At 39.1% G+C, this 24,341-nt stretch overlaps 1 protein-coding gene across 4 annotated transcripts in view; it reads left to right on the top strand.

The window, feature by feature from the left end:
- SCEL (sciellin) overlaps positions 1–24,341 on the top strand; it is a 130,726-nt gene that overhangs the window by 17,546 nt on the left and 88,839 nt on the right. For 3 of the 4 annotated variants that reach the window (XM_027769757.1, XM_027769756.1, XM_027769755.1), the window contains exons 2-6: positions 7,637–7,754; positions 11,831–11,890; positions 17,246–17,314; positions 22,729–22,797; positions 23,458–23,496. In XM_027769757.1, coding sequence (XP_027625558.1) covers positions 7,651–7,754; positions 11,831–11,890; positions 17,246–17,314; positions 22,729–22,797; positions 23,458–23,496 — 341 coding nt within the window. In that variant the 5' untranslated portion in view covers positions 7,637–7,650. The remainder of the gene's footprint in view (positions 1–7,636; positions 7,755–11,830; positions 11,891–17,245; positions 17,315–22,728; positions 22,798–23,457; positions 23,497–24,341) is intronic. The other variant, XM_027769758.1, reaches the window with a different exon arrangement.

Below are 24,341 nucleotides of genomic sequence, written 5' to 3'. Positions count from 1 at the left end.
ATAGGGAATCATCGGATGTATGTAAAGGAGCCAAAGCGGTTCTAACAAAGCTCCAGGATGTAAGGACAGAGGTGGGAAAGACTGTCCTTGATCATAACTTTTAGTACCCATCCTACTTATTTCCAAATTTCAAGATCTAAAGTTCCCTCATCAGGAAACCAAGGACAATATCGGTGAACTGTTAGTAATAGGGGATATAAAGCTTAAGTTTCTGAAGAGCATTGAGCAGCTGTAAGAAGTTACTGTAAGGTTTTTAAATAAACTTTCAGGGGCTTGGATAGTTCTTTCCCCATGTTAGAAATCCCTCTTGGAATCTATGACCGTTGGTCTGTTCCTCAAAGATTCAGTAGGGATTGTGCCTTATTGGGTGTAGAAATCCCCAAATGGACCAGCCAATGATTATTTTTTTCAGGCATTTAGATTCCATGGGATCATGCTGGAATCACCAGGTGTAACCCTTCTGTCCAACAGAGTCACTCGAAGCATGCCAGAAGTACTACCTGAGACACAGAGACCTGAGTCAACAGAGAGGGAGACACCATACCAGGGATGTGCCGTTAAACCACTCTTGTCCTCCATATTAATTATGGCAAAAGTGGAAAGAAAGTTAATTTTTAGAGAAAGTTGCTTCTTAAAGGATTAGAGGGATAAGGATGATTCCTGGAACAGGGTACTTTTAGTATCCATAAGGAAGATATGGCTGAATGTTTCCAGAGGCTGGACTGCACACCTTGAAATCTGGAGAACACACTCAGCTGATTGCACACCAATCAATGACCTTCTGTAATTTTTAAGCAGGAAGGCAAAAGGTCAGGCATTTTCACCATTTTCCCTGCAGTCATTCAGAGTTCATAAGTCCAAGTGTTCTAGAAGCATGGCATTTCTGCTGATTTCTAACAATAACCCTTTGTCACTTCACATAGACATGCTCTTGCATGGGATTGACTTTTTCCTTGCAACTCTCATCTTTGCTTTTCTGTACAATAGGCTAAGCCTGTTTCTAAAATGAAAATGAAAAAGAAAAATGAAAATTGGATCTAATACAGAAACAGAACATTTTAAACTGGAATGTCTCAATATGTATATTTAGCACAGTTATGTGGCTTCTGCTTGTGAGCTGCACGGGAACCAAGGCCTATTTGTCTTTATTCCACAGGTTTGACAGTTGCTTGATAGTTCTGGTTCATAAAGCATGTTTTCAGGTCCACCATGATGAATGATGCATGGTTCACTGAAGATGCCAGTTTACAATTTCACAGTTGATACAGATGCATACTCAGGGAGGGCTCAAGTGTCAGCAGTGGATGGAAATACACAAGACCTCACAGCCTGAGAGAATCTTATGAGATATAATCTAATTTCATTGTATTCTGGTAAAGTCACATGGGCCATATAAGATTTTCTTTTGCTGTCTCTGTCTCAAAGATGGCCCATGATTGCTGCAGGTTTTTGCTTTTTTTATAGTTTAGACATAATTTACATACTACAAAATTTACCTGTTTAAAGTGTAAAATCCAACTTTTTTTAAAAAAAATATTTGTACAAGATTGTACAACAGGGACCAGCAGTTAGCGTAATGGCTATGTCGCTCGACTCCCACATAGTTGACCGTGGTTCGTGTCCTTGACCTGGTGGCTTAAACTCACGCCAGGCGCATGTGTGTGCGTGCCCAAGATCCCAAGAGGAGAATGGAGGAGAAGGGATTGCGGTGTGACCATCCCCCCTGGGGGGTGATTTCTCGCTTTCTGTCTCTCTGTCTCTCTCTGTCTTTCTGGTGAGCACACTTGCCCTATAGCTAAAACCTCTCCAAAAAAAAAAAAAAGGAAAGATTGTACAACTATCATCACTATCTAATTATGGAGTATTTTTCACTCCCCATTAACTTAACAATCGCTTTCCATTTCCCATGACAGATACTAATTTACTTTCTTTTCTGAAGATTTGGCTTTTTTGTATATTTGCCATAAATGGAATCATACAATATATCATCTTCTGTGTCTGGCTTCTTTTATTTAGCCTAATGTTTCAACTTCACCCATGTTGTAACATGAAGCATGATTTTATTCCGTTTTATTTCTGACTAATGTGCCACTGTATGGATTTACCACACTAGGTATCCCTTCATCCATGGACAAACATTTGGATTGTTTCTATTTTTGGAACATCATGTGCTGCTATGACCATTCACATACCCAATTTTGTTTGGACATATGTTTTATAACCAAAGGATTTCAGAGAATACAGGTAGACCCAGACTGGGGATGTTTTGACTTACAATTTTTAAATTTTTGACTTTACAATGGTGTGACAGTGGTATTTAGTAGAAACCATAACCCCATTGTAAGGTGAGCATCAGCTTACAGAATTTTAGGACATTTTTGACTAATGATATTTTTAACTCACAGTGGGTTTGTCTGGATAGTAACTATCTGAAGTTGAGGAGATTTTTATATAGAGAAGGCTGTTCTGTGTGGGCCATCTGCTGCAGTGATTCCTAGAGAACCTGCTCTGGTTCTCCAGGTGCTAAACACTTGGGGCAAAGGTCATATGACTTCTGAAGTGTGAGATGTCAGGGTCCGTCATGCCCTGTCTACCATCCCTTTCTCACTAATACCGGAGCACCAGGCTAGCCTTGTAATGACTCAAGACCAATGTTACTATGGTTGCTGAAGAAAGGGTTGGTTTTGGTTAAGCAGGCCAGTGCTGCCTCTTACCAGGTTGGAATTGGTTCATACTCTCCCGAGCTTCCACTCGACTCATACAGTTGGTGGAGGAAATAGTAACCACCTCACAGAGTTTGTATGAGGATGAGAGACAGTGCTTATGAGGTAGCCTTTTCGGAACAGGGTCTGAACTATGGATATGTATGCTCTTAGTAATTGCCCTGTGCAGTGGGGCATTTGGAGACACAAGGGCACAGATAAGTGACAGCATGGTACAAAGCTCTTCAAACTAAGCTATGATAGAAACGTTCAACCATTTTTTCTTCTATAAGGTCTGTATTAGTTTGCTAAGACTATTATAACAAAATACCACAGGCTATTGACTTAGAAATTTATTCTCACAGTCCTAGAGGCTGGAGGACCAAGATCAAAGTATCAGCAGATTTGGTTTACTCTGAGCCTCTTTCCTTGACTTCTGAATGGCCATCTTTTTTTTTTTTTTTCTTAGAGATCGATTTTTGCTATAGGGCACATGAGCTTGCTAGAGAGACAGAGAGAGAAAGCAAGAAATCCTCCTTGGGGTGGGGGGACGGCCACAACACAATTGTTCCTCCTCCATACTCTGGATTTTAGGTATGCGGGCACAGGCACCTGGCATGAGTTTTAAGCTACTGGGTCTGGAACCTGAACTATGGTCGACTATGTGGGAGTCCCGCGACATAACCATTACAACATCCGCTGGCTTCAGCAGACAGCCTTCTTTTTGCTGTGTCATGGCATAGTTTTTCTTTTGATATCTGTGTGCTTTTAGATTTCCTTTTATAAGGTCACCAGCCAGATTGTGTTAGTGAGAAGACTAAGGACCTCATTTTAACCTGATCATCCTTTTTCAAAGCCTTGTCTCCAGTCACACTCTGAGGTACTGAGAGTATAGACATCAAACATATAAATTGGGGGGGGGGAGGAAAAATTCAGCCAGTAACAAGTACCTAAGGAACACTTACTCTGTCCTAGACACAAAGAATAAAAGGAAAGGACTTAGGCCTTTCCCACCAGAAACTCAGTCTCTTGGGACAGAGAGAAATACACAGGAGGATAGTTGTAAAATATCTTCTTCATGTACCTTGGTCCCTGAATTTGCAGTCTCTGCAAATGTGTCATCAAACATGCATTCAGCATTTTGACTATCTAAGAAAGAACCCCAGTTCTGTCAGCTGAAAACTCTCCAGGTCTTCATCATCTAAGAGGGAAAGAATTTATCAGAGCTCATTTAGAAACAGGCAATAGGTTAGCCAGGAAACCCGAGATGCCCGGCCAGACAGGGGCAAAATTAACAAGTCGTTGAGATTTAAGCTTGTCTCTAGGTGCCTTTTAACTTTCACTTTCTGCCAAAGTTTTTGCAACTTCTAAACACAAACCAGTCTGGGGCTGCTCTACATTCCCTGGCTGCCCAGCTGCCCAAGTTCCAGTCTGTTCCTTCCCTGTCCCACACCCTACCATAGTTCGTCTATGTCTTTGCTTTCTGCTTTCTAAGATGATAAAGTAGAAGCATGAAGTTGGGAGTTACTGCCCACCTACTATGTGGCAATAATTAGATGCTTTACGTATGTCATCCCATTCAGTCCTTATAATACTCCTGTGCCATCTCATTTTAAAAATGAGGGACCTGATAACATACCCCAGGTGACAGTCAGTAAATAGAATTTAAATGCAGGCCTTTCTAAGTCTACTAAGTTCTTTAGACTTTCACCTATTAGTGTAGTGAACAGCAGCTGGTCTGTGAAGGTAATGGCCATGATTGGGACATTGTCCTTAGTCTTTGTCTTGGGCTGTGTTGCACAGAAGTAGTTCCTAAGAGGAATTTGAATGTCTATGATTTATAGAGGGTGTGCTCTCAGGAGAAGGGAGCAGGGGTAGGAGCTGAGCATGGATCTGCTCTCTGCTGGCCACACTTTGACTGGATCCCACAGTGAGCATATTGCCCCTACTTTGAAGCAAGTTATTGACTGATCGGTCAGTCTCTGGCTGCAGGTTGTAGTGCGAGGGGAGGCTGAGTAACCAGGCAGCTAAGGGGAATTACCTGGAGTGAAAAGTACAGTCATGAGCTTGTAGCCACCAAGCCCCAGACTTCTGGCAAAGAAAACCTGGTCTGGATACCAACAGCTTTCTCTTCTGACCTTCTGTAGTTCTCTGATATCCTAAGAAGAGATCCCAGAGAAAATAATACCCTGACCCAAAGGAATGTATATGACTTCAGGTCCTATGGCAAGTTGTTGCAAGAGATACTGTTTTTCTCAGAGGACGTGAGATGGTGGCTTTTGGACCTACAGACAGCTGTCTGATAATACTGTCTTAATTCCATCATATTTGTATTAGGTTGTCTGAAAAGTCACGACACATTTTTCTATGTTTTTCTATGCAAAAATGCATCATGACTTTCCTGACAACCCAATAGTTTAATGAAGTTCTGTGTACAGTATTCATTGATCATCACAATACCCTTATGAAGTATCTGGTAAGTTTGATTAGCTGCATTTTAGGGGAGGTTAAGTGTCTCAATTATAGAACTGAATGTGATTAAAAGTAAACCTAGAACTTGCTTCCGACATGAGATCAAATGGCTTTACAATTTCTTATACACTGTCTGTCTGGCTGGATACCCCACCTAGGGTGACCAGTCATCCCAGTCTGTGCAGGCCTTTTCTGGGTTTAAAATTTCAAAGTCTCACCTTCAGGGAGACCTAAGGCTGATGAGGCATGGTGCCTAAGGTCCATGGTACATCGAAGACCCACCAAAGTGTTTACAGTTTTATTCTTTTAATAGCAGAATACAAATATGAACAAAATAATAATTAACACATAATAATAAAGCCAGTTTGGTTTATATTCATACCAACCTAGTCACAAAATATAATTTTAATTTGTGTGTGTGTGTGTGTGTGTGTGTGTGTATATATAAGAAAAGACCATGAAATCAAACAAACCTAAGACCCACAAGTCATAATTCAACTCTGGGGTACTTTTGGGTCATTGGGAAAGCCATGATGCATTTTTACATAGAAAAACAAAGAAAAGGACCAGCAGTTAGTGTAATGGCTATGTCGCTGGACTCCCACCTAGTCGACTGCGGTTCGCGTTCTGGACCCAATGGCTTAAAACTCACGCTGGGCACATGTGCGTGTGTGCCCAAGATCCCAAGAGGAGAATGGAGGAGAAGAGATTGTGGCATGGCCATCCCCCCTGGGGGGTGATTTTTTGCTTTTTGTCTCTCTGTCTCTTTCTGTCTGTCTGGCGAGTGCACACACCCTATAGCAAAAACCTCTCCAAAAAAAAAAAAAAGAGAAAAACACAGAAAAATAAGTTGTGACTTCCCCAAGGACCTAATATGTCAGTCCTTGGCAAACTGGAACTGTGAGTTACCTTAACCTCTTAACATAGCAGTAACTGGCCATGACTAAGGAACTTTTACCTTTCACATGTGATGATTGCCTAAATCACCAGTGTCTCACCAGATCTATGAGTTCCAGGGATCAGATACCTGAGTTTACCTGGTTTTCCTAGAGAGGCAGCTGTTCTTCATGTGGCGCTATGAGTTTCAGCACAATCTCTCCCTGTCTAACCATGACTAGATAATTGTCTAACTCATCTTTTTGTCCCCAGTTCCTGGCTTGCATGCCAGGCACCTTGTAAGTACTCAGTGCCAATGTATTGACTGAATAATGAATTAACTGATGGCCTGATTCGACCAAGTACTTCTTATATAGCGCCAAGGACACTAAATGCCCTGGGTCTCATTGTCTCCATCTGTAAAATAAATAAATTAAAATAGATGAATTCTCAGATTCTTAGGAGGTACTTTAAGTCATGTGTTATAGGACTTTGTCAGTGTCACTGGCAAACATTTCAGCAATGAAGCAGTCACTGGTAGATTCCTATAGTCATTGATCTCCTCACAACTCCCATGGTTATGCTTCAGTTTTAGATTCTTCTTGGGGCAGCATGTCCTATTTTGCCTTGAGAAAAACATCTCCCACAGGTAATGTAATGTAGACGATGTTTTTTCTTGTTCAGAAAACTTAAAAATCTAGGAAAAATGACTCACAGTCCCCAATTCTTTAATATTGATCTTGAGTTCTTAGAAACAAGTCTAATTCAATAAGCACTGCTTAAGTTAGGCTTAAGAAAAAGTTAAGATTGTCACAGCTTTGGTTCATGTCAATACAATTCAAAAATGTTTCAGAAATCAATAAAAATGTCCACTTTTGAGTGTAACTTTCTATACTTTAGAATTCTACAAGATCAAAGAATTAAATTTGTTATAATCAAATGCACCGGGACTTATTATTTATTGAGTAGTAACACTGTGCATACTCTGTAGGCAGATTCTTCTTGAGTAGAATGACAAAAACAACTAAACCCTGGCTTGGTTTACCCCAGGGCAGCCTTTTACATTCTAGAATGACTAACACACTAAACCCTTCCTTGGTTTACCCCAGGGCAGCCTTTTACATTCCCTGGAGCTGGATGAGGCCCCACGAATTGCACTGGCAGTTTCAGTTGGCACCTGAGCTGCTTTATATGTTATCTCTGATGCTGGGGTGTGGGATTTGTTCTTTCTTGCTCATGCATCTGCCTTTGAAATAATACAAGACATGCCTGCCTATAACACACTAAACCCTTCCTTGGTTTACCCCAGGGCAGCCTTTTACATTCCCTGGAGCTGGATGAGGCCCCACGAATTGCACTGGCAGTTTCAGTTGGCACCTGAGCTGCTTTATATGTTATCTCTGATGCTGGGGTGTGGGATTTGTTCTTTCTTGCTCATGCATCTGCCTTTGAAATAATACAAGACATGCCTGCCTAGAAGATTGATGCTGGCCAATCAGATGTGCCTCTCAAGATTTTCAGGTTAACAAACCTATGCTCACTTTCACACTACTGCATCTCCGAATGTTTCATGTTTCTGTTAACAGAGATAAAGAGCACCATGCAAGGGACCACACTGAGACAACAGGGTTTTCACGATGTGAACAAAAGAAGATCTTTCTTGCAAGATAACAGCTGGATAAAGAAACGTCCTGAAGAAGAAAAGTAAGGGGAGGTGGAGAGTGGTGGGTAAATGGATGAGCTGGTAGAGGCATTCGCTGTTGGGGAAGATAATGACAATCTAAAAGATGAATATCTTTCTTATGAAGTACTTCATTGCATGGTCTAATTTTTGGTAAAATTTAGTAAGCACGAATTTAACATATCAAACTTTCAAAATTATCTTTTTTTTTTGTCATAGGGCATGTGTGCTCACCAGAGAGAAAGAGACAGAGAGAGGGAAAGTAAGAAATCACCCCTCTTGGGGATGGGAAGACAGCCATGCCTCAATCCCCTTTCCTTCATTCTTCTCTTGGGATTCCCAGCACACACGCATATGTGCCTGGCATGATTTTCAAGCTGCCAGGTTCTGGGGTTCTGTCAGCTATGTTCACATACAAAAGAGAATGTGAGTTATTACACAGAGAGAGCATGGTTGTGGTTGTCCCCTGGAATAGACTTCTTTGTTTACTTGATAAACTAGAATGAGACATGGCTTCCCAGTCCAAAAAGGAAACAAATACTTAATCCATGATAGGGAGATTCCTGATGTATGTTAATCATGTCCATTGAAACAAACACATAGAGTAAAAAAATTATTCAAAATTTACAAATTTAGTAATAATTTATCTGAAATTTCTATCAGTATAAGTGAAATCAATGAATTTCAAACTCATTAGACTCCCATCTGGTCATCTACCTCTAAGTACAAGGAAGTGAGAAATATGGTATGACATTTAAGGAGAAACACAGCCAACAATTTTCTCTGCTTTGAGAATAGCTGCCACTAGCTCTCTGTTTACAGATCTGAAAACTTGAACATAGACATGTAGCTTTGTTGTCAACATAGATTTGCAAAAGATATTTGTTGCGCCAGATACATATTTACTATAAATTACATATACTTATAAATTATGTGTGTGTATGTGTGTGTATATATTATATATATATGTGTATATATATATACATATATATATATACTATTTTCTTATATGTCAAGCTTGATGCTAGATACTTTATATATAAAACATCACTAAATCTTCCAACAGACAAGGTAGATATTATATCCTTATTTTACAGAAGATGAATTTGAGGCTCAGAGAGGTAAAATAACCTCTGTGTCCAGTGGCACAAAGCTAGTAAGTGTGACACGGTCATTTTAACATGGCCTATTGTCTGTCTAGTATGCTGATGTTTTTCATCCTTGGGCAGTTTTATTCCAGGGTACATTTTGCAATATTGGGAGACATTTTGGGTTCTCAAAACAGGAAATACTTGTGGCATTTAGAGCGTAGAGCTTAGGAATGCATCTAAACATCCTACAATACAGAGGATCATCCCCACAACAAAAATGTTCCAAACCAAAATGTCAACAGCCCTGTGGTTGAGATACACAGCATGATAGAACGCTTTAAACTGTCTATAAACTATCCATATTTGGTTAGTTGAGGGGCGTATTTGTGACTAGCAGATAAAATGTCTATTAATTTCTATTCTTGAACCCTATTATTTTAAGGAAATACGGAGGTGGTTAGAGATTTGCACTTACTTTTGGAGTTCGCACTATTGAACAACAATCATTTCCTTCCATAAAAAAGCACTTATTGTTTTTGCCAGAGCCTAACATGACATTTCTATTTGTCATTTGTCAGTAGTGTTAGTGTGATATTAAATATAGACCATATATTTTGAAGTACAAGTGTTTACACAGATGAGTGAAGGCAGAAATGCTTAAGACGAGTCACAGTTGGTAGGAGTGCTGGTTTTAGGTCAGGCATGCCTTCCTAAGAAGGCCTGAGGAAGCCAGGTTGGATGGCAGGGCAGCTGCTGAAAGAAGGGGAAATAGGCTCTGATGCTTCCCCAATCCTACTGGCCCATTCTTGGCTGTTCATTGTGATTCTTCTCCAGGTAAGAACTTGCCTTGTGTCTGCTGCTCTCTCACAAGTTTCAGGGAGAGATATAGATGAAGAAGGAAAAGTTTGCTTGGGGTCTTTGAGGGTATATATTTGCTGGCATTATTTTAGTTTCCCTGTTCATTTTCCTTTTTAACTGCGTATTACAGTTCTTTTAAAGCTTTATTAAAAATGGTTCCAGAGTTGTGTAATGTTAGTGAAACAGAACAGGGAAAGATGTGGTATCTCAGGTTTGGTGGGGTTGACATGAAGGAGGTTCAGGTACTTACTATCTGCTTCAGTTCAAGTCCATAGCGACACTACATTTTTTGTTTGTTTGTTTGTTTGTTTGTTTGTTTTTTGAGAGGTTTTTGCTTTTTGGGAGCATGCACTTGCCAGATAGACAGAGAGAGACAGAGTGACAGAAAATGAGAAATCACCCCCCAGGGGGGATGGCCACGCCGCAATCCCTTCTCCTCCGTTCTCCCCTCGGGCTCTTGGGGACGCATGCACACGTGCTCGGCATGAGTTTTAAGCCACCAGGTCCGGGACACAAACCGCGGTCGACTACGTGGGAGTCCAACAACATAGCCATCACGCTAACTGCTGGTCCCTACGCTACATGTTTTGACACTTCCTAAAATTGCCTATACTTTCAAATCTGCTATACAAACTAAGAAAGACATACTTGGGGGGTAGCATGTATGAAGGTCTGTTGCAGGCTTGACCAGTAGGAAAAGCAAAAGTTTGGAATAAATAGGAATGAGAACCAGGGCCAGCCCATAGCCTAGTGGTTAAGGCAGCTAGACCCCATGTGACCTTCTACATTCTGTTTTGAGTGTTGAACCCCAGGTGCATATACATGCATGCCCAAAATCCTGAAAGGAGAAAGAGATGGAGGAGAAGGGATTGTGGGTTTGACTATCCCGCTTGGAGCATGCATTCTTGATTTTCCTCTTACCTTCTCCCTCTGGTGAATTTACATGCCTTCTGGCAAATTAAAAAAGAAATGAAGGCCAGCCTGTGACCTGGCAGCCAGATCCTACATAATTGACTACATGGTCTGAGTCCTGGGCCTGGTAGCTTGAGAAACATGCTGGGTCCATGTAAAATTCCAAAAGGAGGCAGAAATGGAAAAGGACTGAGATGTGACTGTTCCCCATGGGGAGTTCTTTCTTGTATTCCCTCTCTCTCTGTCTCTCTCTAGTGATCACACACGCCCTCTGTCAAAAACAAACAAAAGAATTGAGGAAATGAACCCTACACCTACTTTTATCCATTGGTAACCTTGTGGTCTTGGGAAAGACACAAAATCCCTCATTAATTTTCTTACCTGGGAATTGGATATGGCAGTGTCTTCCCTGCCTACTTCATAGGGGTAGTTTAAGGCCCAACCAGAGCAAACTGTATTCTTACAGTTCAAAAATGGGCTAAATCTGCTCTGAATGATCCATTTCCTTAACCACAAATATTAGTACTTGTCTTCCTATAGTTTGTCCAGGAAAATGATCAAGTTCATCGAAATGTTCAGACATAATGGGCTTAATTAAACTTAAACAGATTTATAGAAAGTTTTTTTTTTTTTTTGGAGAGATTTTCACTATAGGGCGTGTGCGCTCGCCAGACAGACAGAGAGAGACATTAGAGACAGAAAGCGAGAAATCACCCCCCAGGGGGGATGGTCACGCTGCAATCCCTTCTCCTCCATTCTCCTCTCGGGATCTTGGGCACGCACGCACACGTGCCCGGCGTGAGTTTTTTAAGCCACCGGGTCTGGGACGCGAACCACGGTCGACTACGTGGGAGTCCAGCGACATAGCCATTACGCTAACTGCTGGTTCCCTATAGAAAGTTTTTGTATTTGATTCTTCTAATGTCCACAAAGTACATGTTCCCACACTCTGATTAAAAAAAAAATAACAAAATAAAACACACATTCATTGTTGAATCATGTGGCAATCTCATGGGATAATTGATCATTTGTACTGGCAAACTTTTTCTTTTTGCTATGCTCTTTCAAGTGGTGACTGGTTAAAATAGGTGCATAGATGTGTTCTCATGCCTCAAGTAAAATCAATTAACCTTGCCAAAAATGTGTGAGCTCTCTTTCTCTCGTGTCTCATTTATTTAATGCTTAGTAAATACTGTGGTAGGTTTTTATGTAACACAGTTTTATTTTTTTCTCTGCAGAGATGAAAATTATGGTAGGGTGGTGCTCAACCGACATAACTCCCATGATGCCTTGGACAGGTGGGTGTTTCAGACAGGTTACATCATTAGCAGAGACACAAAGATGGTAATTTTGAGAGAAGACTTGTCCAAGACAGCTGAATATTGGTGGCTAGCCCGGAGAGTTCCCCAGCATTCTGAGCAGGTGAAGGAAAATGTGTGCTATCATCAGGGAGTTCCACAGGGAAACTGTGCTTCTGCAACTCCATGCTCCCAGAATTATGGCTTAGAGACAGAAGATAGTCAGCCTTCTGTCTGCCCCCCAGAGAGGCAGGGGAAGAGCTTTTACCAAAAAGGTTTTTTAAGAAACTTAGGGGCTTGTGGGAAAATTGCTAATTGATCCTTAGTGCTAAATAGACTGACAAATGAAAATTACTAGCAAAATTCAGACAAAACTAGTCTTCACAATGGTGGAAGTAATCTCAGATGTATCAAATAACTAGAGCATATTCTTATTAAAACACGTTTATACTCACAACCACACTTATCAGACAAATCTAGCTATCAGATTCTAGTTTGATCTAGTCTAGCAGTTGATGTCTGTTTGTCATCAAGAGGTACTTAGTAAGGGAGCATCGTTGTCTTTCATAGCATGGAGTTTCAAAGTTCAGTAAACACCTTGATTCTGTCTATTATGGAAACATTTATCTGTGAATTTCTCATGACCTTTTAAAACCTTTTCATAATTTGAGAGTGCTGAATTGACAACCCTCTATGCAAAGGAGCCATTTTGTTTTTCTGATACCAGCCCTAATTCACTAGATTTACCTTTATGGGATCTGGAGTACTCTCTACCTGTGCTCTCTCCTTAGTTTTCAGGATTTTGATAATCACAACCTGGTCCTCAGTTGGCCCTCATCTCACCAAACAAAGGAAGGCTGATGATTTGAGTCCAGCCTCTAGTTGAAATAGCTTCCTCCATTTTATCTACCCTGATCTGGAACCAGTAAAGGACAGGGAGAGGTGTTTGGGAGTGTGACAGCGAGTTTCATATTCTTGGTGTATGTACAATGTAGCTTAGGATTATAGGAGCTTAATGCTTTTGTGCTTATTTTATATTTTATATTAGGTTGTCAGGAAAGTCATGGCATATTTTTCTATGCAAAAATGCATCATGACTTTGCAGACAACCTAGCATTTGTCTGAACTTTTGCTGTTGATCAGCATTTTTTGTAAAGGAGCACAGTAACAAAATTCTGTAAGCCCTAGGTATCTTCTCCTTGACCTGTAATACACCTCCCCTAAAGAGAAGAGTTGATTTGCTTTTCTCCTGGCTCTTGCTCAAATAATGTCATCTGTCACTTTGCAGAGGCTGTATTCACTTAACAGCCACTTCAGAGCACTTACTATGTGTAGGCATTGTGCCAAGTGCTGGAAATACCAAAAAGCATGAGATACAACCTTTGACCTTAAGGAACTCTCACATTTATGGAAAATGATTCATAAAATAAATATTAAAATTTATCATGGAGGGGCCAGAAGGTGGCATAGTGGTCAAAGTGCTGGACTCCCACGTGGTTGGCTCTGGTTTATGTCCCAAACCCAGTGGTTTAAAACTCATGCCAGGCACATGTGCATACATGCCTAAAATCCTGAGAGGAGAGTGGAGGAGAAGGGATTGTGGCATGGCCATCATCCCTGGTGGGCAATTTTTTGTTTTCTGTCTCTCGGTCTCTCCTGTGAGCACATATGCCTTATAGCAAAAATTTCTTTAACAAAAAAAACTAGATATGTACGTGTGTGTGTGTGTGTATGTGTGTGTGTGTGTATGTATGTATATAATGTAAAGTGCTGTTAAGGAGTTGTGTGAGAGTACTATGAGAATAGAGAGGAGAGGAAGACTGACTCTGCTTGCATATTTGGAAACGTCACCAAGAAAGTGATCTTTGGTGTTGGCACTATTGCTTAGAAGATGAGGAGGGAAAGTTTCCCAACAGGCAAGGCTGAGGCATGCAGAGTTGACTGAGTGTGTAAAAACATGATGTGTGTAGGGACTGAAAACAAAGGAAAATAATAATGACTGAGTGTGTAAAAACATGATGTGTGTAGGGACTGAAAACAAAGGAAAATAATAATAAATACTATATTCTCATCACTGAGATAACACTTCATGTCATCTACACACTGGGAAGTTTTACTGTATGTCTCCTCTGAAAGATCACTTAAACCTGTCAAATAAAGCTGACAGCACAGTGTTTGTGGCAGGTGCACTGTGAGCCAGACACTGAGAAATGACTGGGAACAAAGTCCCTGCGTCCAGAGAACTTGCATCCTAGTTGAAGGTGGGAGAGGCAAAAGAATGAAAATAAATAAACACAATATAATATGTTGTTGTCTTAGATGCTAGGGAGAATAAAGCCACCTAAAGAGATATAATGGGCTGGTTCTGTGGCCTGGTGGTTAAGGCAGTGGCATCCCATTTGATGTACGCTGTAGTTCAAGCCCTGGCTTGAAAAACAAGTGGTGCGTGTATATGCCCTCTAACAAAAACTAAATTAAACTAAAAGAAAAATTAAAAAGAAAAAGAGAGATGAAGTGATGACATTATGCAAGGTGTCACCTGGCTCTCCAGTGCTATTTATATTCGCATGTCACACGTCATGATGAACCACTCTGAGGTTTCCTTAAAAAACTTGGGGAATTGTATTGTGCATTTGTTTTTACTTTTTTCTTTTGTGACTGACACTGTGTCTTCTACCTCTGTTTGAAAACCTTCACATCTATTTGTCTTCTAAGGCTCAGTTCCCACTGCACTCCATGCATTAATTCTTCTGTGATTTATGCACCTGGAAACCAACTTTCTCAGTTTAGACTTGCTTGCACTTTATCTGAACTTCCTTAATGACACTGACCCTGTTCTGCCTTTGAATATACGTATCTAATCTGTCACTCTAGCTCCATGTGGGTAGCACCTATAGTTAACCTGCTCTAGACTTCCTCATAGTCATCAGCAAGCACTTTGCATAGTACCTACCTCCAAATCTTTGCTCCAGGACGATATACGACATACAGTTTAAAATTAAATTTTAAGTATCCATCCTTAATACTTATTCTGATTCAATACCTTTGATCTGTTGGCTTCAAATGATGCTTTGAAATGCAAACACAACAAATCACGGTATATCTCCCCAAAGAGCTTGCTTTCCCTGTATCTCAAGGTGATCTAAGGCATTAAACAGGCTTCTTTTTTCCTGTTTCATCACTCAGATAAAGATGTCTTCACTGTTTTCATGATCATGGATCATGATAGGAGCCTCAATAGTAGAATCTGTGATCATGAAAGCAATGAAAGAGTTTCCTACCTTTTTTTCCCTAATTTTCTTCTTGTCTTCCTGTCCCCTTTTTTCCTGCTTATCTGTCTTCCCATCTTCTCTTTGCCTTCTGTCTCCCCTCTCTTTACTTTTCCCTATCACTCCTTTTTTCTCCTCTCTTTCCCATATCTATGCTTTCTCTCATCTCCCACTTTCTTCTATTCATTTCTTTCCAGCTATTGCTATCTTCTTTTCTTTTCTCTTCTTCCCTCTCTCTACTTGGGCTGGGGAGAATTTTTCAACCCTGTCCACGGTGCTGAATGTCAAATGAAGTGATTTAATATTCAGCCCCTTGTACAGGTTACAACACTGCAAAAACTCTGCAAACAAAACCCAGTTGATTATGTGGGATTGTATTCCCATGATGTAAAAACAAACAACACTGACAAGAGTACACATTTGTTAGTAACCGTTTTGCATGTTATGTTGTTTGTTTTACATATCCTTATCCCCAATTTGATTATGTTACATTGTGGTTAAAAGTGGCATCCCATTTGATGTACGCTGTAGTTCAAGCCCTGGCTTGAAAAACAAGTGGTGCGTGTATATGCCCTCTAACAAAAACTAAATTAAACTAAAAGAAAAATTAAAAAGAAAAAGAGAGATGAAGTGATGACATTATGCAAGGTGTCACCTGGCTCTCCAGTGCTATTTATATTCGCATGTCACACGTCATGATGAACCACTCTGAGGTTTCCTTAAAAAACTTGGGGAATTGTATTGTGCATTTGTTTTTACTTTTTTCTTTTGTGACTGACACTGTGTCTTCTACCTCTGTTTGAAAACCTTCACATCTATTTGTCTTCTAAGGCTCAGTTCCCACTGCACTCCATGCATTAATCCTTCTGTGATTTATGCACCTGGAAACCAACTTTCTCAGTTTAGACTTGCTTGCACTTTATCTGAACTTCCTTAATGACACTGACCCTGTTCTGCCTTTGAATATACGTATCTAATCTGTCACTCTAGCTCCATGTGGGTAGCACCTATAGTTAACCTGCTCTAGACTTCCTCATAGTCATCAGCAAGCACTTTGCATAGTACCTACCTCCAAATCTTTGCTCCAGGACGATATACGACATACAGTTTAAAATTAAATTTTAAGTATCCATCCTTAATACTTATTCTGATTCAATACCTTTGATCTGTTGGCTTCAAATGATGCTTTGAAATGCAAACACAACAAATCACGGTATATCTCCCCAAAGAGCTTGCTTTCCCTGTATCTCAAGGTGATCTAAGGCATTAAACAGGCTTCTTTTTTCCTGTTTCATCACTCAGATAAAGATGTCTTCACTGTTTTCATGATCATGGATCATGATAGGAGCCTCAATAGTAGAATCTGTGATCATGAAAGCAATGAAAGAGTTTCCTACCTTTTTTTCCCTAATTTTCTTCTTGTCTTCCTGTCCCCTTTTTTCCTGCTTATCTGTCTTCCCATCTTCTCTTTGCCTTCTGTCTCCCCTCTCTTTACTTTTCCCTATCACTCCTTTTTTCTCCTCTCTTTCCCATATCTATGCTTTCTCTCATCTCCCACTTTCTTCTATTCATTTCTTTCCAGCTATTGCTATCTTCTTTTCTTTTCTCTTCTTCCCTCTCTCTACTTGGGCTGGGGAGAATTTTTCAACCCTGTCCACGGTGCTGAATGTCAAATGAAGTGATTTAATATTCAGCCCCTTGTACAGGTTACAACACTGCAAAAACTCTGCAAACAAAACCCAGTTGATTATGTGGGATTGTATTCCCATGATGTAAAAACAAACAACACTGACAAGAGTACACATTTGTTAGTAACCGTTTTGCATGTTATGTTGTTTGTTTTACATATCCTTATCCCCAATTTGATTATGTTACATTGTGGTTAAAAATAATTGGAGCCAAAGAAGAATCCTTTATTAGGATAGGGTATTGGGGTTACCATAATTTATTCTATCCATGTCAAAACCTTGGTAACAGATACAGTTCCTACATAAATAGGTCAAACTTTCTCCAAATTGGTGATAGATTTCATAAACTATGTTTTTTGTAATTTATTTGATTTTTTTGGTAATTATTTTTGTCACAGAAAGACAAATGAGAGGGATGAGCCAAAAGCCACAATTACTCGGTACAGATCTGACGACACTTTGGACAGGTAAGCTGCTTTTGAATTATGTAAGTGGATGCCTGACACATATTCAATCCCCTTTCCTATCAAATTATGAGGCATTTGAATGCTTATCAAAATAAGTTTGGAACCATAGATATTTCATTCTGAGAAACAGGGATCACTAAGGTTGAATTATTATTTTTTTTTTTTGCAAAATCTTGACTACATATATTGTTTTCCAAAAATCTTGCAGATAGACTGATAGGAAAAATTCTGAGAGATGCTGATTTGAGGACAGGTAACGTGGGTGCATGTGGAATCTGTTAGTACAATTTATTTATATTTTTAATTTTTTTCTTTGTTTATTTTTGTGTCGAGAGAGAGAGAGATACCCTCGATGGGGTTTTCATACTGCAATCCACCCTAGCTCCACCTTAACAGCCATATTAGTGCAATTTAAAGCAGAGAACATAGTTATTTTTTGTGAATGTGAATATTCCTGGTCCCAACACTGGAACTTCCACTCTGATAGTGTAGAAATAGTTTCTGTACAATTACTTCATCGGGAAAGTATATGTCTTGATAATACAATAATTTGGTTTATTCTTGGATAGAGACATTAGCTCTTCACCTTAGAAGTGAAACTACTCTTTGGCACTGAAGTCACCATATAATGAGACCATTATGTTGGCCTGTTGATGGGCCCCTCTTACATAGAGGGAAAAGACTTATCTCTATGGAGAAAACTGAGAAATTTCTATTCAGGTTACAGTGAAATGCCATCAGTCACCTTTCAGTTTAGACTTTCTAGATATGCTTAGTAAACATAAATAAGGGACAGAGTTAACATCTTTAATGAGTTTAGGCACAATGGATGCCTAAGACAAGTGATAGTTGAAGTAGCTAAATATGCACTGCTAGTGTAGACAAAGATGACACCTACTGGATTTTAAGCAGATACAGTGAAATCCATTCACTGTACATTCAGGACTATGCCAATGTTGATTAATCCAGCAACTGTCTATATTTTTGCACTATTCATAAGCTTTCAAGCCAGTTTCCCTAATAGAGGACAAATTCACATTGATACACCAAAAGAATTAACCTGTCTCTTGATGATCAGCCCTGTCAAAAATAATATTGTAGAAGTATTTTTATAAGATCCCATTTCCATAGTAAAGTGTAGAGAAGAGGTGGAAAAAATACCTTTGTCCATTCACTCGAGCCTTGCAGATTTTTCTATTGTACAGTGAAGGCTAGAGAAGGGCAGATATGTGGGAGTCTTAAACTTATATAGCCTGTGTATCAGAAAATTTATGTAAGACCAGGCAAGATACAGCCTTGAAATGTGAGAAATAGACCAGACCTCCTAGGCAAGGCAGTTGGGTCATTCTCAACCTTGGCTGTAAATTAGAATCACAGAAGAAATTTTTAAACTTTACTAATGCCTTGGTCCTGACACCCCTCATTTTTCAAATTGTGATTTAATTATTTAATTAGCCTGGCATGGGATTTGGACCTCTTTTTTTTTTTTTCAAGCTTCTAAAGTGATTCTATTGTGCAGCAAAAATTTAGAACTACTAATATTTCCCAAATACTTCATTTTGTGTTAGAAATCGGCACTGGAGATTGTGATTTATTTTCATAGATGTTAAGTGACATTTTCTTGAATACGTATACTGGTTGGCACATTCCTGAAACAGGAGGTATGGAAATAGATGTGAGAAAGACATCACAGGAATCAGTAAAGAAAGACAAGTCCTGTTAGCAGGAGTTGGACTTCCACAATGCAGGCTACTCCAAAATGTGACACATGAAATAAGTTTCAGAAGGAGATGATCCAGTGTATCTATTGTGTATGCCTGTGCATTTTAAGAATAATGCATTAATTTCATTGAATACAAGACAAGTACTGAATTTACTTTTGTAGCTTACTTTTAATATGTACATATGTGAATAAATTGAGGCATACTTAAGACACAAAAGTAAATAATAGCATAAGTAGCATGTAGACATGCTTAAATGCAGAAGTTTGGTAATTTCGAAAACCTAGGTTAGGGCGCCACCTAGTGTTCAGTTATGAAAGTATCACTTGTCCTTTGTTTTTTTTTTTTTTTTGTCATATTGCTAATTTTTGTTTGAGGACTTCCTGTCTCCAAGAATAAATCCTATTAAAACCACCTATTTCATATCACAAGTTGGCAGAAACTATTTCCAGGAGAAAAATAAATATTCACCTCCTTCAACAGTAAGAAATTGATATGTACTAGAATGGTGGTTTAGAGTTCTATTACTTTTGAGAGACATCTCTCTATTGCCATGGAAGAGATTGCAAGACCTGAAGAATAATTATAGGAAGATGTGTTAACCTCATACATGATTAATCTTGGGGAAAATAATACTACAGAATGTGTATGACGTTGAGCCCCAAGGAAAAGACTTTGGAGATTTTTTAAAAATATTTTTATTTTAAATTAATTAATTAATCAATTAATTTATTTTTGGCGAGGTTTTTGCTATAGGGCATGTGCATTCACCAGAAAGACAGAGAGAGACAGAGAGACAGAAAGAGAGAAATCACCCCCCCAGGGGGGATGGCCACGCCACAATCCCTTCTCCTGCATTCTCCTCTCCGGATCTTGGGCATGCACGCACATGCGCCCAGGGAGTTTAAGCCACCGGATCCGGGACTCAAACCGTGGTCGACTACATGAGAGTTCAGCGGCATAGCCGTTACACTAACTGCTGGTCCCTATTTATTTTTTTAAGAAAGATTTTTGCTATAGGGTACATGCACTCACTAGAAAGACAGGGAGCAAGAAATCACCCCCTAGGGGGGATGACCATGCCTCAGTTCCTTCTCCATTCTTCCCTTGGGTTCTCGGGCATGCAATACACACATGTACCCAGAGTGACTTTTAAGCTGCCGGATTTGGGATTTGAACCGCAGCTGCACATTTGAGAGTCCAGAGATGTAACCATTATGCCACACACTTGTCCTGGTAGTCTACTTCTTATTTGTATGGCCAAGAAGAAGTCATCCAACTTCTATGCAATTCCATTTCTTCACCTGTAAAACAAAAGCAATTATACCCTGTCAGGTTGATCTGGACAATAGAGGAAATATATGAAATGACCAGCAAAGAGTAGTAGGGAGCTAATTTTCTTGTTACATGTAGTATTGCTCACGTGGATTTACATTGTAGAATTTTTTATTAGCTCCACTTAATTTTAACATTAAAGCATATCTTGAGAACATTTGATATTAAGGTTCCATTTACTTCAGACAGATTTTAGTTATTAGTATACCCAAGTAACAGTTTCTCAAGATTATTTTTATCTTACATAAAAATCTTATAGATATTTATAAATTCTGAGTAGAGTTTCCAAGGAATATTTAAGATTTAAAATTTGAGGACCAGCCCGTGGCCTGGTGGTTAAGGCAAACATATTTCGTATGTCTAATTATGTATAGTTTAGACAGGTTAGAATCCTGTCCTGGAGGCTTGGAAGACAAGCTGGGTACATACGTGCATGCTCCAAATCTGAACAGAGTAGAAAAGTGAAGAAGGGATTGTGTGTGACCACACCCCATAGAGAGGTTGCTTTCTCCTTCTCTCTTTATCTCTCTGGTAGTGAACACAACTCATAGAAAAAAATTTTTAAGCATTTAAGGTTTCTAATTATGTGACATCTCACCTACGGTATTTATAGTGATTTACTACAGAGTTCTTGCAATCTAAACATCGCGGAGGTTCAGAGGCTTCAGTTAGTGTGGGAGGAATGATCCTAGTTATTGACCTTAAGACCGCCTTAGACCTGAGTTCTTTTGTATTGATTCTAGGATCCTGTACCAGTTATTGCTCTGTGAATAGCCTGTGGATTACATGGGATTCTGGAGTGCTATGACCAATTATACATCCTTTGTTTTTGTATTCAAGAGTTAGCAGTTTGTTGTGTGACATACCATAAACCGAAACTGGGGTTGACTCAGAAATTTAACGTATTAGCATTATCACCCAACATTTTAGCTACACCTGCCAAAAAAACATCTAGGAATTTAAATGAGCTTCTCACAATGGAGTTACATTTTTTTCTCACATGAACTTCTTTTACTTATTTATTGAGAGAGGCACAAGTCAGGGTCTTTCCTTAGCAGGAAAATGAGCTTCTCACAATGGAGTTACATTTTTTTCTCACATGAACTTCTTTTACTTATTTATTGAGAGAGGCACAAGTCAGTGTCTTTCCTTAGGAGGAATGCTGTTTTCAAAGCCTTGTCCTAAAGTTGAAAGCAAAAGTGAAGGTTTAGGGAAAGTTATATTAGACATGTAGTGTGGGAGAAACAGAAGGATCTTTTTGACATTTTGTTTTCCTGACTTTGCTATATGTTGGTTTCATGTAAGCCTGCAGAATATTCCAGCAGGTAGTCCTAGATTTTACATGGAATCTCCCGATCTACTGTGAGGGTAGGAGGGGACAAACAGGGGCTAAACTCATAATAACCCATCACTGGCATGGAATGATAACATTCCTAATTTGTGTTTTTGACCCAGTGGACAAACACATCTTTTCTAGATCTATCATCTTTGTGGAGACCTGATATTACAGGGAATAAAATCTCTGATGGCCTTTAGGGCCCATTAACGAAATGTATCAGTAAAAGCAAACAAATTCAAGGTGGAGTAGCTGTTAAGGAGTCTTCCTCTTCTGCCTCAAATCTAGGTGTTTTAACTCAATAGAAGGTACAGCTTGACTCATCAGAGTCTGATGTGATTTGTTGGAGTCCATGCAGTGACTCAGGGACCTAAATTCTTTCCATGTTCTAATGCTGCCATCTTCAACCCATGGGCACCAAAGTCATAGTGGAAGAGGAGGAAAGAACATAGAAGATAATGCTGGAGTTTTTGTGATGGACCTGGAAATGGAAAATAACATGTGTTCCAATGTTCTGTGGTCTAGAATTAAATCACAGTGTCTGAACTTAATCGCAACGAAGGTGGAGAATGTGGACTTCCTGTGTGGTCAGGAGGAAAAGAGAATCAGTTTGGCAAACATGTAATGTTGTCTCTGCCACAAAACATTGGAACAAACACTTAAGTATTTCACTGATGTCTTTGACCAACATAGAAAGTACTGTCATTGCCAAGACATATTAGACAATAATGAATATAAGAATAATTTATCAGTTACATGTTCAATGAGTCAGGGAAGTGAACAGGCAGAAGACTTAATATTTCTAAAATTCCAAACTTTATTAAAATAGTCTCCAATGTAGATTTTTGTCATAAGTAACTTTATTTTTATTACGAAGTTTTCTCACAGGTAGCACATATTAAACAATTCTATTAAATAAGAAAAAATGCTATGTTGTGAAGTTTTTCGAGCATGAAAGAGGTCTGAAAAGAGTTTCATAATGTAAATGTTTATCCAGACTTTTGTCTTGTTTCTTTATAAAGGATCTCAGACAGAAATGATGCTGCTAAAACATATAAGGCCAATACCTTGGATAACCGACTAACTAATAGGTACTAGTATCTACTAACTTTGGCAAGGCTCAAGGCTCAAGTATAATATTTTTCTTTTCTATGTGTTCTATTTACTATCTTTCCGTAAATTCTTAGCCTCTAAATTTTTAACACGTTATTTCTTGAGTGAACAATGCTTTACTCCTGGACATGGCAAGGATAAATCTTGTTATCTGGCTGACAAATCAAGAGAATGCATGGCTTCAGGTCATCATCCACACCACATCTGTGTTTCTGTTTAAGGCCCTGGTGGAAAGATTATGAGATACGTGTCAATGCAAGTTTTACATCGTTTTAACACAATACAATGTGTTGCTTGATTCATCAGTCTTACCACTAAAGAGAATGATTGAACCCAACAAGTAAAAATATTGGTCTTAAAACATGGTAAATTTTATGAAGAAAAAATTCTTTGAAATCTAATAGAGATGGCAAGGTCACAAAACCACCTTATCAAATTTATTCAAATACTAATACTTTTGCTTTGTTTCAAATAATATCTAATTTTTAATATTGGGTCATCAGAAAAGCCATGATGTATTTTTTTATGCAAAAATGACTTAATATTCATGATCTAAATTGATGAACAATTGCAAATAGGTGAAGGTATTAATTCTTCATTGCTGTTCAAACTTTTGTCTTTTTCTCGCTCTCTTACAGAAGCATGTCTACGTTTAAACCACCAGCAGCAACAAAGTCGTATGTACTTTTCTAATTAAAGTATATTTCTTTGTATGTGTTCAAGGAAAACCAGAATATATTATCCTTAGGGCAGATTTTGTTGGAATACAGCCATGCCCCTATTGCTTTGGCAGAATTAGGTAGTAGAAGACAAATACTGAAATGGTCCACAAAAGTTCAGATATTTACTATAGGGATTTTTAAAAATTAAAACAAATTAATTAATTATTTTATTTGTTGTTATTATCATTTTTAATTTGACCAGAAAGAGACAGAAAAAGAGAAAGGGAAAGTGAGAAAGAAAGCCACCAGGTTTGGGACTCGAACCATGGTCAGCCATGTGGGAGTCTAGCACTTTAACCACTATGCCATCTGCAGGCCCCTATATGGACTTTTAATAAAAAGTTTGCTGGGGATCAGCAAATGGCATAATGGCAACATCACTGGACTCCCATGTAGTTGACAGAGGTTCAAGTCCCAGACCTGGTAACTTAAAACTCATTCTAGGCACGTATGCATGCCTGCCCAAGATCCTGGGAGGAAATGGAAGAAAATGGATTGTGGTGTGGCCGTCCCCTCAGTGGGTAATTTCTTGCTTTCTGTCTCTCTGTCTCTCCAGTGAGTGCGCATGCCCTAAAGAAAAAATCTCTCTCTCAAAAAAGAAAAAAAATAAACCTCTTAAAAAACTTTTTTGGCCATTGAGCTAATCAAACAACTGAAGCTTAGTTCTTTCTTTTTTCTCCTTCTCCTTCTTCTTCTTCTCCTCCTTCTTCTTTTTTTTTTCCCTTTAATTTATTTTTGAAGTTTTTGCCATAGGTCCCATGTGCTCACCAGAGATAGAGAAAGGCAGGTGATGGGAAAGT

This window comes from Tupaia chinensis, unplaced genomic scaffold, assembly GCF_000334495.1.
Source record: "Tupaia chinensis unplaced genomic scaffold, TupChi_1.0 Scaffold000013_1, whole genome shotgun sequence".
NCBI classification, from domain to species: domain Eukaryota; kingdom Metazoa; phylum Chordata; class Mammalia; order Scandentia; family Tupaiidae; genus Tupaia; species Tupaia belangeri.
Note: the sequence above shows the minus strand (reverse complement) of the source record. Positions and strands in the feature narration are given on the sequence as shown.